The following is a 17,281-nucleotide window of genomic DNA, read 5'->3' as shown; positions in this document are numbered from 1 at the left end:
TTGTCTTACATACCTGTAGTCAGTTGTTAAATGGCATCACTTGTTGAGGATTTTTAAGTGAAGTCTGTGTTAATACTTACATTAGAAAATATGAGACATTGGATAGAAAATAAATCCATACTAGGTGAAGAACAAGTGAATTTAGAGCAAGCACTTCCCAATAGATCATGGAAACGTTCTTCAACAATAAAAGCCCTATTTGATGCTTTTGTAGGTATCAGAAATGCCTTCAGTTCTATTTATAGGGGCAGGCTCTGGGAGAAACTTGCTTGCTTAGTACTTACTTACTTAGCAAATTTATTGATTTAGCAAATTTATATAGCTGCCCATCTCACAGAACCTGATTCTGGGCAGCATGCAATACATTAAAAACAATAAAAACCATAAAATACTCATAAATTAAAAAAACAGAAAATAGAAAAACCCAAAATAGCAAGAGAACAACCATCACTTAACATCACCCAACCACCTTGCTGGCTCCCCATAGGACCTCCAGGGTTGATGGAAAAACCACATTTTGAGGGCTTTCAGAAGGCAAGCAGGGATGGGACCAATCTCACCTCAGGAGAAATGATGTTCCAGAGGGCTGGGGCCATAGCAGAAAAGGCACGTCATCTGGGTCCCGCCAGATGGAACGCCTTAGTAGACAGGACCCACAGCATACCCCTCCTGCTCAAACTGATGGGATGGGTAGATGTAACCAGGAAGAGGCGGTCCCTCAAATAACCTGGTCCCATGTCATCTAGGGCTTTAAAGGTCAAAAGCAGCACCTTGAATTGGACTCGGAAGCAAACTGGTAACCAGTGCAGCTCATGGAACAGAAGTGTAACATGCACCAACTTGAGACTATTAACATTGATAAACAGCTGTTACTGCTTTTTAACAGTCAACACCTAATTGAGAGTTAGATATATCGCAAAAGTATTGCTTTCCATTCAATTCTGGGCTAGGAGAATTCTGTTCTAGAAGTGGCCAAGAGGATTGAAGAAGTTCTGTTCCAAAATGAGTTAATTCAAACCACAAGGATCTGCTGTCTTCTCAGAAGAATTCAGAGGCTCTTCCTTAACAAAATCTTTATTGTCTCAAAGTATCAGTGGGCCTTCTCTAATGGCTATCTCAGTGGTCTCCCTTCCTTAATTTTGGAGGGCAAGTTCAATAAAATCCAGTTATCTCAGATGTCGTGGTCACATGCATCAGGAGCAAATGCATCCTTAGAGCAGATCTTTCTATAATATGTGTTTAGTTTTGCACTGTAGGCTCCCCCAGGCTTTGTTTAAAAAATTGCCCAGCCAAACAGATGGATTTTGTTCTCATTACTTTTTCAACAGATAGAAACTCCAAAACTAACTATCTAAACACAAAACATTGTTCTTTAGCAATAAGAGTGTGTCTTATTAAAGTTAGTGCCATGGGACAAGAATGGCTTAGCCATGATATTGGCAACTATGTATAGCTATGTAATCATTTTATTGTTATGTTTATTTGCTTTGTTTGAATTCTGATCTATGACCATAATACTGTAGTTTGTTGTTCTTATTGTTTATATTTATGAATGTATTTATTTAGCTTACAGTGCATTTGGAAAGTATTCAGACCCCCTTCACTTTTTCCAATTTTGTTATGTTGCAGCCTGATACTACAATTGTTCAAATTCATTTTTTTCTCATTAATCTACACTCAGTACCCCATAATGACAAAGTGAAAACAGAATTTTAGAAATGTCTGTAAATGTATGAAAAAGGAAAAACTGAAATATCACATTGGCATAAGTATTCAGACCCTCTGCAACAACACTTGAAATTTAGCTCAGGTGCCTCCCATTTCTCTTGATAATTGCTGAGCTGTTTCTACACCTTCATTGGAGTCCATCTGTGGTAATTTAAATTGATTGGACATGATTTGGAAAGGCACACACCTCTCTACAGAAGGCCTCACAGCTGACAATGCATACTGTATCAGAGCAAAAGCCATGAGGTCAAAGGAACTGCCTGCAGAGCTCAGAGACAGGATTATTGCAAGGAACAGATCTGGGGAAGGCTACAAAAGAATTTCTGCTGCACTAAAGGTTCCCAAGAACACAGTGGACTCCATAATTCTCAAATGGAAGAAGTTTGGCACAACCAGGACTCTTCCAAGAGCTGGTCACCTGGCCAAACTGAGCAATCGGGGGAGAAGAGCCTTGGTAAGAGAGGTGACCAAGAACCCGATGGTCCTTCTGACTGAGCTCCAGAGATCCTGTGTGGAGATGGGACAAAGTTCCAGAAGGACAACCATCACTGCAGCCCTCCACCGATCTGGGCTTTATGGGAGAGTGGCTAGACAGAAGCTTCTCCTCAGTGCAAAACACATGAAAGCCTGCTTGGAGTTTGCAAAAAAGCACCTGAAGGACTCTCAGACTCTTAGAGAACAAGATTCTCTGGTCTGATGAAACCAAGATTGAGCTGTTTGGCCTCAATTCTAAATGTTACATCTGGAGGAAACCAGGCACCGCTCATCACCTGCCCAATACCATCCCAACAGTGAAGCATGGTGGTAGCAGCATCATGCTGTGGGGGTGTTTTTCAGCAGCAGGGACTGGGAGACTGGTCAGGGTTGAGGGAAACCTGAATGGAGCAAAGTACAGAGATATTCTCAGTGAAAATCAGTTCCACAGTGCTCAGGACCTCAGACTGGGCCGAAGGTTCACCTTCCAACAAGGCAACAATCCTAAGCACACAGCCAAAACAACACAGGAATGGCTTAGGGACAACTCTGTGAATGTCCTAGAGTGGCCCAACCAGACCCCTGACTTGAACCCTATTGAACATCTCTGGAGAGACCTGAAAATGGCTGTCCACTGACGGTCCCCATCCAACCTGATTGAGCTTGAGAGGATTTGCAAAGAAGAATGGCAGAAAATCCCCCAATCCAGGTGTGCAAAGCTTGTCACATAATACCAAAAAGGACTCGCTGTAATTGCTGCCAAAAGTGCTTCAACAAAGTACTGAGAAAGGGTCTGAATACTTATGCCAATGTGATATTTCAGTTTTTTCTTTTTAATAAATTTACAGACATTACTAAAATTCTGTTTTCACTTTGTTATTATGGGGTACTGAGTGTAGATTAATGAGAAAAAAATGAATTTGAACGATTGTAGTATCAGGCTGCAACATAACAAAATTGGAAAAAGTGAAGGTCTGAATACTTTCCGAATGCACTATATATCCTGTCACAATTTGATGACTTTTGGCTGTTTACAGTATATGCAATATTAATTAAAACATCCACAAAGCAATACAAACAAAGAATGACATAAAACCCCAGTGAAGATAGCAAACTAACAACAGAATTGTTGACTTATTAGAAGAATACTATTTTATATGACTCAGTTCAAAAACTTACTGTTTTACATTAACTATCATCCTTCATAAATTATGATTTTGCTGGCATTTACTTGTAATGAAGATTAGTTTTGATTTGATGGAATCTTTCCTTCTTACCTGTATAAAATCCATTTTCTATATTTCAAGGCAAAAGAAGCAGAAGCTTTCCTTCTGAGTCTTTCAGAAGAGATCCAGCGAAGGTTAGAAGCAGCTGGTATGAAAGGCAGACGATTAACTCTCAAAATCATGATCAGGAAAGCTGGAGCCCCAGTAGAACCTGCAAAATTTGGAGGTCATGGAATTTGTGACAGTGTTGCCAGGTAAATAGTTTGATACATAAATTTGCCATTGTTTATAGGCTTAAATTTACAAGCTAATATGAACTTATAGAAGCAAACTTGAATGAAATCTCTTTTTTTGTGCCTTCGGGTCAGCTTTTCTCCTGGCAGCTGCCTAGACAACTCCCTGCCGTTTTTTTGGCAAGGTTTTTTGGAAGTGGTTTGCCCTTGCCTTCTTCCCGAGGCTGAAAATGACTGGCCCAAGGTCATTCAGCTGGCTTTGTGCTTAAGGCAGGACTAGAACTCATGTTCTCCCAGTTTCTAGCCTAGTGTCTTAACCATTACACCAAACTGGCTCTTAATTTCAATCATTAGACTTTTTAAAAAAGTATTCTTTTCTCTTAAGTCTGTTGATAGAGTACTCACCTCCTTATAGCATTGCATTTTTATATTGTGATTTTAATGCATTGAAAGCCACCCTGGGAAAACTCTGCTTTCAAGGGTGGTATAAGTTTTTAAAATAACATCATACAAACATTTTGTAAGATATAGAAAATACATTTTAAAAAATTCCTTTTTTTTTTTACAAACGATACTGGCCATAGGAACATGTTGCCAAGTCTGCTGAACTTGTCTTCTCTACTCTCGCACAGGTCCATGTATGTTAGGACCTTATAAAAATGACTGCCAAAACACTGCAATAAGTATTTAAGGAAAGTATTTATGCTGTTTTGATGCTAACAGTTTTTCTACTGTTAAAAAATAGGAGTAAAATATCTGATCTTTTTAGAATACTAAAATAGTAGACTTACATCAGCACAATTTATTCATAAAACTAAATGGACCTCACTATGTGTGATAGCTTACTAAGGACTTAATAAAGCTGCTAGTTTGATTCTTGCTTTCCAAAATATAGAGTCAGGCTAGGCACAATACATGGCTGCTATTTAACAAAATGTGCAGGCAGCAAATAATGTACAATTTAAAAACAAAATAAAGATACAGAAATGTCTTTTAGTAACTAGGACAAAAGCTGAACTCAAGCAGTCTTGCAGAAATTAAATGAAGTAGCCATTGACAGATTTTGAAATGCAAGACTTGTTTTTTATGAGCTCACACCTGAATTAAAATGACAATAGCTGCATTCCCATAGAATAGTAAACCTATATTATCAGCAGTGTGCTGGTATATAGAGCCCATTCCCTCAATCATGGCGGCTTCTGCTGACATAATTTTATAGGTGATCATATTTATCTAGCAGGTTTTCTAAACTTAAGATCTTGGTTTTCTGCATTCTTTACAAACTAGGATTCATAAACTAAAAGTTTACAGTTCTAGCTTGTAAAAGGAATAACATGACAGTGTTGTCAGTTCAGGCAACATGCTATTCAAATAATTTTTTATTCATTTGAGTGCTCACCCATTAGCGGAAGGGGGTAGGAGAAGCAATCATATACCAGCAAATGATGTTAAGTGCGCTGTAATGAAGCTCATTCATGGTAAACCAAGACTTCCTGTTTCAAAATATTTTTTAAAATGTACTTTTTATAATTAATTAACAGTTATTTGGAGATGTGGAAAAATATAGTGTAATAATATACCACATAGTGGTCAAACTAGTACTGCACTTCTAGAAATGCTGGGAAGTTTGGACAGAGAAAGAGGGGAACGTTCAATATATTACTTGCATAAAAATATTGCTGCTGCTACTGCTTTTAAGGAAAAGCAGATCTGGGGCAATGTTCAGCAAATAAGCCATTATGTGTAAGGGGGTCTTCTAAATCTTCTCCTTGCTTGTTTTGTTTGTTTTTGCAAGCCATTTCTTCTCCCCCGCCTAACAATATATTTTTGCCTTTACACATGCATTAATGTATTTGTGTGTAGTTTGATGCATACAGTTGTGTTGGCAAAATAGTAGATAAGGGAAAGAGAACTTAGAAAAAACAACTAAATTTAAGTATGGGTTTTTGACATATATATTTTTTAATGTAATTCCATATGTTCAAATCTAGTTTGTATAACTGATTGAAATTTGTAAAAACAATTGAAATTAAGATCAGAAGAACATGTCTAGACGCCTGTCTAGTTCTTTTTCCCGTAGTGGCCACTCAGTTTCCTATAGTAATCATGGAAACAAAATATGAAGGCCAATAGTCCTTGGCAATTTTGGGAATAACAAGTATATTCAAAGATATGGCTCTTCTGATCTTGGTGATGACATGTATTCAACTTGATCAATAGCCATTGTAAAGCTGTTGATGTATTTTAAAATGTATACTATTTGTAGGACTGTGACTCTCAACCATGCAACAGATAGTGCCAAAGTGATTGGGAAAGAAATGTTAAATATGTTTCACACAATGAAACTGAATATTTCTGATATGAGAGGGGTAAGTTTTTTCAACACTCATGCTTGATTTCCTCTTCTACAAAATTATCTACTGGTATTGCTTTATTGTTCTAAATAGGAGTGGATGTGTGATAAATGTGTATTTCTTCCAATGTGATATATCCTATTACAGGTGAAATATTCCACTGCATTTTACATTGGACTGACTGGCCAGTCATTATTTAAAACAATAAACACAAATCTGAGAAGAGAAATAAGAGTATGAAAAGGAGCATTGGGCTAGAATTAAGGATTAAACAGAGATTTTAAGATCTTTCATCACCCTACCTTAATCAGCTAACTGGTACAAGAATGCTGCATCCAAGAACTATAGGTTCTTATCACTGAAATAATCTCCTGCATTTAATTTCACTATGACCTCTCCTATTATTATCCTCATGAACACCCATGCATGTGGGCTCCTTTTGCAAGATCGATCTGCCTGCCTGCCTGCCTGCCTGCCTGCCTGCCTGCCTGCCTGCCTGCCTGCCTGCCCGCCCATCTATCTATCTATCTATCTATCTATCTATCTATCTATCTATCTATCTATCTATCTATCTATCTATCTATCTATCTAAGTATGATCTTGCAAAAGGAGCCCACATAGCCTTTCACATACATACATGGGGCGGGGGGGAGGCTATAGCCTGTGAAAGGTTATTCTAAAAATAATTTCTTAATGTCCAATATCTTTAGAAGACAATAGTTTTTCCTGCAGCAGACTAAAACAGCTAACCCTCTAAAATTAATGTTCTGTAGTTTGAAAATTGTTTCTGTTTAGAAATATTACCCTGGTGTCTTGTTTTCTAGGTTGGAATCCAAGTGCATCAGCTAATTCCAGTTAATAAAACAACTTCCATGTCTTCCTCTTACACTTCATTACCTTCTGGATTCTTGCCTGGTGGAGCTGATTCTATTATTGATCTTTTGCAAGTTCCAAAAGCTGTGAAGAAGTCCAAGAATAAAGAAGAAGAATGCAAGGAAGGTTGGAAAATAAATAACAATTGTGCTTTGGTTTTTTTATAGCTTTTTAAAATAAATTAAATGTTACAATTTTTATAGTTCTTACCAGAAAACAGATTTGCTTCATAAAAAGTATGTTACATTAATAGCGTTACCTTTTGCAGTAAAGATAGTTGAGTTATATTTGTAGTTTCAGCTTGGTGTTCTGCAGTGATTGAAAATGTTGTCTTTTTCTTGAATTAATAGTATTTTTGGCTGCTGTGGATGTTGAAATATCTTCTACATCAAAAGCATGTGCAGAGTTACCATCACTAGCAACTAATCTCCATCATGTTACCAACAAATCTGAGCCTAGTACCAGTTTGAATGGCTTATATCCACCAATCAATATAAAATCTAGGCTTAATTTAAGTATTGAAGTGCCATCACCTTCCCAGGTAAAATTTTCTTATATGAATAATATAAAAAGTCATATTTCCCTTTCTTAATAAAGGATGCATAAGATGAATGGTTTTGGCTTTTTTGTATCCTCTGTTTCTTACCAGTCCAGTGCATAGAGTTTTTCCTGGATCTGATTTGAAAAATAACTCCTTTCACTGAAATAGGAGGGAAATTGGTCTGAACTCCCTGAACAATAAGGAAAGAAGAGCATTGCCACTCCCTTTCATCTGTTAGTCTAAAACTACCAGAGATGTTCAGATTTCACTGAACAGAATAGGATTGTTCTATGAATAATTTATATTATTAAAATATAGGATATGTCAAACCTGTTTTATTGACTGAATTATTTCAATTTTAGCCATTTCTCCTCGGATTTCAATCACTCATGAAAGGCTTAAGGATTTAGTTTAACTGGTCCTGACCTTAGCTAATAGGAGCACACTGGTGCCTTGAATGCATTTACTCAACATTAGATGCTACTATCACGTGTAGATACAGGTGCAAGAGAAGAAGCAGCTTCCTCCTATTATAGTCTATATATTTTGTACCTGTCTACTTAGCAACCAAAGAATAAAATATAATGCTTTGGAGAACAGTTCTGCGTTTAAGTTACATCAGGTTTTCATGTTCCAGTGTTTTAAAGTAAAACACTATTAACATTTTTTTCTTCATAGCTTGATCAATCTGTTTTGGAAGCACTCCCTTCTGATCTTCGAGAACAAATAGAACATGCATATTCTCTTCAAGTAATAGACGCACATGATAATAGCAAGAAGGAACCAATAAATGGATACAGTACTAGCTTTCCATTACAGCCTGCTGGAAACGTTCTCTTACAGATGCCAGACCTCAGAGAATCAAGCAGTGATGCTGGGATTAATGTAATAGCACTCCCAGCATTTTCACAGGTAAATGATATTAAGTATTAGTATTAGTAGACTTTAATGTGGTAAGCATTTTCTATAGGAGAAGTTATGTTAGATTTCTAGCTAGAAACAGCATTAGTATAAATATGTTTCTTACACTAGAGCCAAAACTCAGAAGTGTAAACATCATTATTGTTTATCAGTGGTATAATCATAAGTGGATGCTTTATGGCTTAGGTGGACCCTGATGTTTTCGCTGCCCTACCTTCAGAATTGCAAGAGGAACTTAGAGAAGCATATGACCAAAGGCAAAATCATATAGAGAACATTTTACAGCAAACAAGTGCCACTGGTAAGTCTTTGGATGCAGTCCTGTCAAATAATGATGTGTAATCTGTCTTACTTAGCAAATTTTTATTACAGTGGCTATCATGGTTATTTCTTTAATCATAAAGTACTATGCAATTCTCATTCTTACTTCTTTTTTCCCAGTATCAAATAATCCAGTTACAAAAAATAAGAAAAGAAATAGAAAGAAAATCCAAGTCAGCCCGGTAAAAAAGAACCTTAGCCCTTTAAAAAGCAAGCTTTTGGGTAACCCTGCAAAAAATATGGTTGTTTCTGTTGGAAGTCCTCAGAAATTAATGGATAACTTCTTGAAACAGGAAAAAGCAACAAGTGACAATCCTCAGGTAACTTTATCATAAGCCAAAACAGCGTTTTTGTATTTTTAAAATCATTTTGATTTAAAATCATAGGTTTCTTATTTTTCTGGGGTTCTTGTGCTTGGGCTTTTTAAATGTTTCCTATTGAGAAGACATGGAGAAATTATCATTTCTGTATACCTTGTTTCTGGATAGATGGAAGAAGTACAAGCTGCTGAAGACCCTTCCAGTCCATCTATTTCACAGCCATTATCATCTACCACAATTTGGCCTCAAGCACCTAATCTAGCAGGAGCTATTGAGTTTAATGATGTAAAGGCCTTGCTTAAGGAATGGATTACAACTATATCAGGTAAACTCTAGGTGTATGACTTTTTAATGCAAGAGTTAGTGTGTTTTTGAAATAAACTTAATTGAAAGAAGTGGAATGATCTTTTTTTTAACAAAAATCTAGACTTCATGTTTGTACTGGATGTCATCAAATGATTGCATACTACAACCCTGGCATCATTATTTTTGAACAGAATAGAAGAGGGGATTCAATATTTAAAAATATTCTTAGATTGATTCTTAATATTATTTATTAAGAGCTAAATTTCCACTATTGACTGCATTCTGAAATATTCAAAGGATATTTATCTGTCTAAAATGCCAGACAAGTGTCACTTCTAGTACACATGATTTCAAATTACATGATGTTCAGAATCGCAGAAAGGAGAATTCTATTTCTGTGCAGTGCTTTATAGTTCTGGATATCTGTGAGGATCGTCTGTTGATGCCACAGGTAGTCATGACAGTGTAACTAAGCCAAAAAGACTACCACAGATGAAATGGTATTTGCCTGGAGCTGGGGGGAGATCTTGATCAACCTCCTCTGTGGAAGACTTTTTTTTCCCATGACCAGTCAAAACTATTGAATATTTAAAGGAACATTGGGCTGAATGTGTACTTTGCTTCAAATTTGCCCCCATTCATGGAACAACTTAAAGATGGAACAAACAGAAGGGGTTGAATTCCATTCAGAGTTTTATGGAAGAGGAGGTTACTTTGTATGATTTTGTTAAAACTTTTCTTTTCAAATTGCTCCTTGAATTGAGACAGGAGATGGGGATATGCCTTAAGCTATACTGATCAATGAGCAGTCTTGCTGACTGTTCATTGGAAGGATTGATAATGAAGCTCAAGCTCAGATACTTTGGTCACCTAATGTGAAGAGAGGACTCTTTGGAAAAGACCCTGATGCTGGGAAAGATTGAAGGCAAAAGGAGAAGAAGGGGAAGGCAGAGGATGAGATGGTTAGATAGCATCACTGAAGCAATGAGCATGAAACTGAGCAAACTCAGGGAGGCAGTGAAGGACAGGAAGGCCTGGTGCGATATAGTTCATGGGGTCACAAAGAGTCGGACACGACTTAACGACTGAACAACAACAGTACTGATCGTGCACAAGACTTTTTCATACATAATGGAAGAAGAGAATCTTAATTTACTCCCCTTGAAAGAGGCAGAATTTTTTTTCTGTTTTAAAGGGAATAACAATTTACATGAATGTCAAAACCTCCATTAATTTAAAGCTGCTTAATCTCTGCTGTTTCGAAGAGGCATTCTATAAATCATGTATAATTTTGCAGATCCCATGGAGGAAGACATTTTGCAAGTTGTGAAGTATTGTACTGATCTGATAGAAGAAAAGGATTTAGAAAAGCTGGATCTAGTCATAAAGTATATGAAAAGGTAATTAGATGCTTTGTATTCTTGATACAAAAATAATTTTTTTTAGAATAAAAAATCTAAGTAACATTGAAAATAGTTACAAAACTTGATTTAAGAATTTCAGCTAGTGATTCTTACTTCATAGCTGCATATCTTCTGTTTGTCACATTATTTTTTACACAATTGAATATCTGGGACTTGTTCATTTGTGGTACTGCATCCACATTTATTGTGGATGTGATTTCTCTGCATTATACTGATGGGTTTGCACTTGCAATATTCTGGAAGATTCCTGAGATGAAACCTGTTGATGGCAGTCCTGCCTCTCTCCTGCTTGGTTTGCATTAACTTGCCCCAAATCCCCTGCATTGCAATATTATTACAGCTTTATTAGGATATTATATCATCAACTTTATTAAGAGTGTTCTCTGTGATTCTGTACTCTGAATACAGACTCATGAAGAATATGGTGAGTTTCCTTTTTTCCTTTTTCGTTCTATTAAAATGTTTCTCCTTTTGTTGCCAACATTTTCTACTGTTTGAGGAGCCCTTTTACTGCATGACCGTTCCCCAGAAATTTCACTTTCTCACAAACATTAACAGCCTTTTCTGTTTAGCTGAAGGACATTGTGTGGATTCCTATCCATTGCCCAAAGTACTGGAATCAGAATTAGTCCTCTTGCCTTCATGTCCTCCTCTGAGAAAAAGCTTTAAAAGCAATAGTTTCAAATAAGTTTTCTTTGGGACTCTTCAGCCTCAGCCTGTCAGATGCAAGTGGTTTTGTTCTCTCTGTGGCCACATCTATGGCAGTGAAGTAAAGTGAGCTCATGTGTATACCAAAGTGGTGTGGAATCATGAAGATTGAGACTTCATGAAGGAGTACACTTTCACCTCCTCCCCACATTTCAGTAATTGGCAAGGCCTTGCCAAGATCCACAGAGCCAAAATTCTTGCAGTTTAATGACCTCTTGGTGAAAGCAGGGACTGTGGTCTTACTGTAGCTGTCAAGTGACAGTGAGCATTGTTCCCTCAGTGATAAGCTTCCCTTAGAACAGGTAGCACTGTATTCACCACATTGATATTTCAGCTCTTTCACCTATAAAGAACTATGAAACTACTTGTATTTGTATGGCAAATTTTTCCTTCCTGTTTTATTGAAGAAGTAGTTCAGTTTCTGCTGTGTTAGAAGTTTCTCTGCCATCTTCGCAGACGTTTATTTGGCTTCCCTTTCTCCCTTTCATTTTCCTGCTCATGATTTCTCTGTCCCATTCCCTTCTTCCAATAACCAGCATTCCCACCCCCAAGATAGGATTAAATTGAAAAAAATTGAAGTAAAACATCAGTAGGAAGTACTAAGAGCTTCTCTCTATTTGCCTTTTGCATCTGTACTAATCTCCCTCATAATGGTGGCTTCAGCCTGTCAAGCAGGTAATCAGCCCTTGAGAATCAGCCCTGGTTTATCTGATTTAGCGAAGTTACACTCAACGCGATCACCTTAATTCCTAAGAGGTTTACTTTAAATTCCACCTTTCCCAGGTCACTATGCTGTCATTTTTCTACTCCAGCTCTTTTAGATGTTTGGAGTCTTCCTAATGCTGTTGTGTGTCAAATGTAGTTTAGCCTTTTACAGTAACAGAACTGTAATTTTGTAAGTCATAGACATTTTATGGCATAAGGTCCAAAACCTTGCCTGATCAGCATGATGCACAGACTACAAACAAACAAGAGTTTGCTTCTCTGTAACTATGGTTGAGTGGCTATCTGCTTTCACATAATCCACCTGCCATGACTTTCTGCAGCTGCTCCTTCTGCTGAGCTCCCCTGGCTGTTAAGGAACTGAGGGGATTTTTTAACAGGCCAGCATGAACTTCTGTATAGATGGATAAGGTTCCAGGCAACAGTTCAGCTAGGCTACACGGGTGCAAACCCATCAGTGTGCATGCTCAGAATAACCCTGATTATAGACAAGCATTTCGGTTTGTCTGTCTCTGAACTGCTCTCACTAAATACCAGTCATACCTTGTTCTTCCTGAAACTTCTGCTTCAATTTCTGAATTTGTAAACTGACAAATATTTCTTAGCAATTAAGCAGAATGCCATTTGAAACAAGTTGTGATTGACATATCGTTGTTTAAATAGGGTATGATTTAATACCCTAAATACAAAATGCATAATTTTGTATGTTTGTCTAGTGACATTTTATATTTATTTTTGAAATGATCTTGTATACGCAGTTCAGTTTAGTGTGTGTATATGAATGAATGAATTTTTCCACAACTTCCCCCCCCAACTACTTTGTTACTGAGTGTTTTTCACACAAGAAAGCAAACTACAAAAAATACAGCTAAGCATGTTCTATGAGTTGGGTCACTGACTGACTAAAGAAATTGGTGGCGGCTGTTTTTTAAATAACTATTTCCAAAGAAGCAGTTCCAGCTCAAAATCTTCTTGCTTTGCAAATCTATGAAAATGTGTGATGATGAGTTTTATTTTCCATTCTATCACCTTTTATCTCTACAGGCTAATGCAGCAGTCCGTAGAATCCGTATGGAACATGGCATTTGATTTCATTCTTGACAATGTTCAAGTTGTTTTGCAACAAACTTATGGAAGCACATTAAAAATTATCTGAACTGATCTTGTAGAAAAGGATGTGGTAAGAGCCTGGAGCTCTTTGGTAGCTGTGCCATAAGTGCTTGTGAGGTATTTGCAAAGTGCATGACATTAAGCTAAGTTTTTATAAGTTGAAATTTTTTTTAAAGGAGAAGGTGTTTTGTACATTTTCTTTCAGCAAAGTGCCAAAATTTGTCAGTATTGCATGTAAATAATTGTGTTTAAATTCTTTTATTGTAGTATAGAATCTATTTACAAAATGTTTGTTTATAAAAGTTTTATGGATTTTTACAGTGAAGTGTTTACAATTGTTTAATAAAGAATTGTATGTAATTTGTACATATTTTGTTGTTTCACTACTTTAATTCTCTTTCCTAAATGCTATAAATTTGAACAATCAATATGAATTTAATATTTTTATTGGCTAAACATTTATGTTCAAGCTCAGTTTTACACAGTGGTAGAAGGCTCTCTGAAAAGTGTTTGTGTAGTGATATGGACTTTAAAAAAAAAAAATTATTCCTGGACTTGTCTAACATGAACAACAGAATCCTGGCACTGCATCTCTGTCTCCGTACTTGGCTAAATCTGATGATATAAATGCAGCCATGTCTGTTCCTACCATGCATATCATTTTTCCTTAATATCAAACAAGTGTAAAAGAGACACTTTCATATTGGCAAAATATTCAGTTTTCATTAATAATCAGAGATTTCCTTTTTTTTTAAAGAGATTCTGTTATGGCAATCTAGTGAACTAAATCTTCAAAAGTTTAAAGTGAGGTAAGAACGTCATGTCTACTTGATTAGGTCAGGTGGCTGGTCTCACCTAACACTTTAGCAGATGGGGGGTTCCTCCCATAACACTAGTGCAAAGACCTTTCTTCTTATCCTCATATCCACCTGGTAGTTCTAGCAACGTATCAACCTACCATCACAACACAGTCTCATTAGAACCTAGGGAAATTCTCTACCACAGCATTTAACTTCAGAGTTTGTAATATGCTAGAGTTGAGAGATGAGGCTATATGAAAGTGGTTTAAGGCCTTAAACCAATGCCATTACTTCACAATTTCAGAGTATATTGGAGAACAATGAGCATTAAAGAAGTACTTAATCTTATCTGCTAAAAATGATACCTTTAAAATAGACTCAAGTTACAGTAGACCCTACAGTTTCTACAGACTTGACTGCTTATTACCCATGTTAACCAGCTTCTTTCAACTTGTAGAATTTTAGCTATTCTTATTTCATTTACAATTTTGACATTACTGCTTGTGTTCTGGTAATAATGGTTGCAATGGGAATCATTTCCTTAAGCATGGCTGGTTAAGGCCATTCTGCAAACATGATCCTCCAATGTTTCAGGCAAAGAACTAAGAACTAGATTGCTGATAGTCTGCCTTCTATGTAACCTTAGCAATAAATGATACTGTGATGCTATCAATATGTAAGATCATCCTAAAATGATTTCATTTTAGCCCACCTTCCCAGCTAATGTATACAATTATACATGAATACTACAGCATCATTTGCATATTAATAGGATCACTGCACAAAATAATTTTTCAACCACACTGACCAGATCAAACTGTTCAGCTATGTTCTTCTAAGCATTGGGCAGAGACATTTTATTCCATCTTTGTAACCGAAGGCCTACACAAGGGGACTACTAAAGTGTTCAGACCAGACACACATAACTAAATTTTGACAGATATATTTGCATGCTGCACTGCCTTTATTAGGAATTAAATTATCAGGGTAATGTTCATTTCTTTTATTTGCAGTTCAGAATTAATGATTAATTTGCCAAATTTCATAAACTGTACAAGCAATAAAAGGCAGCCAACTATGCTTTACATCATTGTTTCACACCAACCAAATACAGACAGCCAATTACCTAATTTTTCTATAATAAATTTCTATAGGCACAAAGCAGAAGGGTGATGAAAAAAAATCGAGGAAGAGGTATGCATAAATAAACATTTCTTACATCGAAAAACTCCAAAAGATCACAAAGTCTGTAAGAGTTTGATTAGGCAAATACCGTGGTACTGATCTTACTAGTATAAAAGTGAAAGCTGAGTTACTTAATAAAAAAATTATTTTCTTTTAATTTGGGGGATGTGAACTGGAAAGGGCAAACTTTAAAAGTAGCCAGTACAAAGTGAAGGGCATTGGGAAAGATGCACAGGCACATTGGAACCACAGGGACATAAATTGACCACTGTCAAACCAGTGTAAGTTATTTGGTTTCTCATGGAAAACATTTTATCCACATTTTTCCCAGATGTTTGTTAAATCCAACAGCATATTTATTATAAGCTGTTGTTGCTCTTGTAATAGGAACTGTGGGTTTTTGCTAATCATTGCTCAATGTTTGACAGAACCTAGATGATTTCAAATACTTTCTTGAGCTCCACAATAAGCTGCCAGTCAGACTTCTGCATTTCATCTCTGAACCAGTCTTTCAGGGCATCAATGGACTGACGACTAATCTGTAGGTAGAAAACCAAGATGTTTAACATCACTCCCCCTGGCTGTAAGAATGTTAATATGTGTAGCACAAATCTATGCTGCTCAGATTCTAGTACATGATGTCTGATAAATTTCAGAAACCAAAATAACATTTTTAAAAGTTGCCACATTATTTCCTATACCCCACCTTAACTACTGTAGTGATCTTCTCAACCATTTTTAATTTTAACCTCCAGAAGCAAAGAATGATTTTCTATCAAAATTTCTGTAACAGGCTCTTCATGCACCAAATGCTGGCATATCAGTCTAAATTCTATCCCATTTCAAAAAAGGCTGATTGTCCTCCTCAGATTCATGCAAGCATGACACCCCAAATTTTTTAAAAAAAATGCTTACCTTGCTGACAAGCATATCAGTTGCTTCAAAATGTCGACCATACATTTTGGGTGCTTCACCAGGAATCGGTTCTATTTTTACACAGACTTCCTGACCTTTTTTTGCAACATCTACTTGTTTGTGATTTATTTCAATACTTGTAACTATTCCAATGTCAATGAACTGTAATAAAACAACAAAACTTAAGACGTACTTTTTATGAGCATTCAATTTTCAGACGGGCATAAGCAAAATAAACTATTCAAAATATAACTAGACTTCTAATAGTCACTTCTCCATGTAAGACCTGAAGAACAATATGGCAGTCTTTTGTTAAATTATCTATTGGATAGTACTGTATGTATGTGACAGACGATGCAGTGAAAGTTTTAAACTAGAAACTAATTATCTCTGAATGCCCAGAAGACCTTGGGAGGGAAGCTTTGCACGCTGTTACTCATATATTTATTTGAAAAAATGTTTGTCTTTTCCAAATTTAAGATTGCAAGCTACAAAGATAAAGTAGATCCAGAGACAAAATCAGTATTCCATAGAAGTCATGATAAAGGACATTTCAGCAAAGAATCCAAGCTCCTAATCTATGCAACTTAACTGCAATATAGACTGCTGGGTTTTTTAAAAAAAAAACTATTATCAAAATATGTTAAAATGAATTACAGTTTTTTTATGATTATTATCCAAATAATCCTTCTTTTAAGAAAGACAGAATACCTTTAAAGATATAAAATACTCACATTTTTACTAGGTACACAGATTGGAGTTCCTTGTTTTACCTGACCTGCGTCCACAAGGACTCCCATCACTATGGGATCTCGAGAATTAAAAATAAATTGAGGAAGTATTTTCATCTTACAAGGGAATACTGCTATATGCCTGGGGGAAGGGGAGAGAGAGAGATGGGAAAGAACTGTTAAAAATGTGATTTGAAAATAAGGCTGCATGCTCAAAAATCTATTTTTATTTAGAATTATCCATTTCTGAGAAACCTAGATGGAAAATAATTTAAATCCATAATACCATATCTATTTAAGCAGCTCCTAAATCACATATAATCCTTAGAACGGTGAATATTTAATAAAAAAATTATTATTTTAATTAATATTATTTAATCATTATTAA

The 17,281-nt window shown here is 36.2% G+C and overlaps 2 protein-coding genes across 8 annotated transcripts in view; one reads left to right on the top strand and one right to left on the bottom strand.

The window, feature by feature from the left end:
* The window catches only part of REV1 (REV1 DNA directed polymerase), a 71,388-nt gene extending 57,790 nt beyond the window's left edge, over positions 1-13,598 (top strand). For all 6 annotated transcript variants that reach the window (XM_088145033.1, XM_088145036.1, XM_088145038.1 and 3 more), the window contains 10 exons: positions 3,510-3,682; positions 5,928-6,030; positions 6,840-7,014; positions 7,239-7,429; positions 8,108-8,341; positions 8,537-8,651; positions 8,792-8,991; positions 9,160-9,316; positions 10,595-10,697; positions 13,197-13,598. In XM_088145033.1, the coding sequence (XP_088001159.1) occupies positions 3,510-3,682; positions 5,928-6,030; positions 6,840-7,014; positions 7,239-7,429; positions 8,108-8,341; positions 8,537-8,651; positions 8,792-8,991; positions 9,160-9,316; positions 10,595-10,697; positions 13,197-13,308 (1,563 nt within the window). In that variant the 3' untranslated portion in view covers positions 13,309-13,598. The remainder of the gene's footprint in view (positions 1-3,509; positions 3,683-5,927; positions 6,031-6,839; positions 7,015-7,238; positions 7,430-8,107; positions 8,342-8,536; positions 8,652-8,791; positions 8,992-9,159; positions 9,317-10,594; positions 10,698-13,196) is intronic.
* Positions 13,599-15,005: 1,407 nt separating this feature from the next.
* Positions 15,006-17,281, bottom strand: part of EIF5B (eukaryotic translation initiation factor 5B) — a 32,045-nt gene continuing 29,769 nt past the window's right edge. For both annotated transcript variants that reach the window (XM_025171747.2, XM_007436081.4), the window contains exons 22-24: positions 16,897-17,035; positions 16,163-16,324; positions 15,006-15,786 (exon numbers count right to left, since the gene is read on the bottom strand). In XM_025171747.2, coding sequence (XP_025027515.1) covers positions 15,679-15,786; positions 16,163-16,324; positions 16,897-17,035 — 409 coding nt within the window. In that variant the 3' untranslated portion in view covers positions 15,006-15,678. The remainder of the gene's footprint in view (positions 15,787-16,162; positions 16,325-16,896; positions 17,036-17,281) is intronic.

Source organism: Python bivittatus, unplaced genomic scaffold (assembly GCF_059951505.1).
Source record: "Python bivittatus isolate LINGU-HERP-01145 unplaced genomic scaffold, Pbiv_v1 ctg000350_np1212, whole genome shotgun sequence".
NCBI lineage: Eukaryota > Metazoa > Chordata > Lepidosauria > Squamata > Pythonidae > Python > Python bivittatus.
The sequence above is the reverse complement of the archived record's forward strand: the minus strand, read 5'-3'. Positions and strand labels throughout refer to the sequence as shown.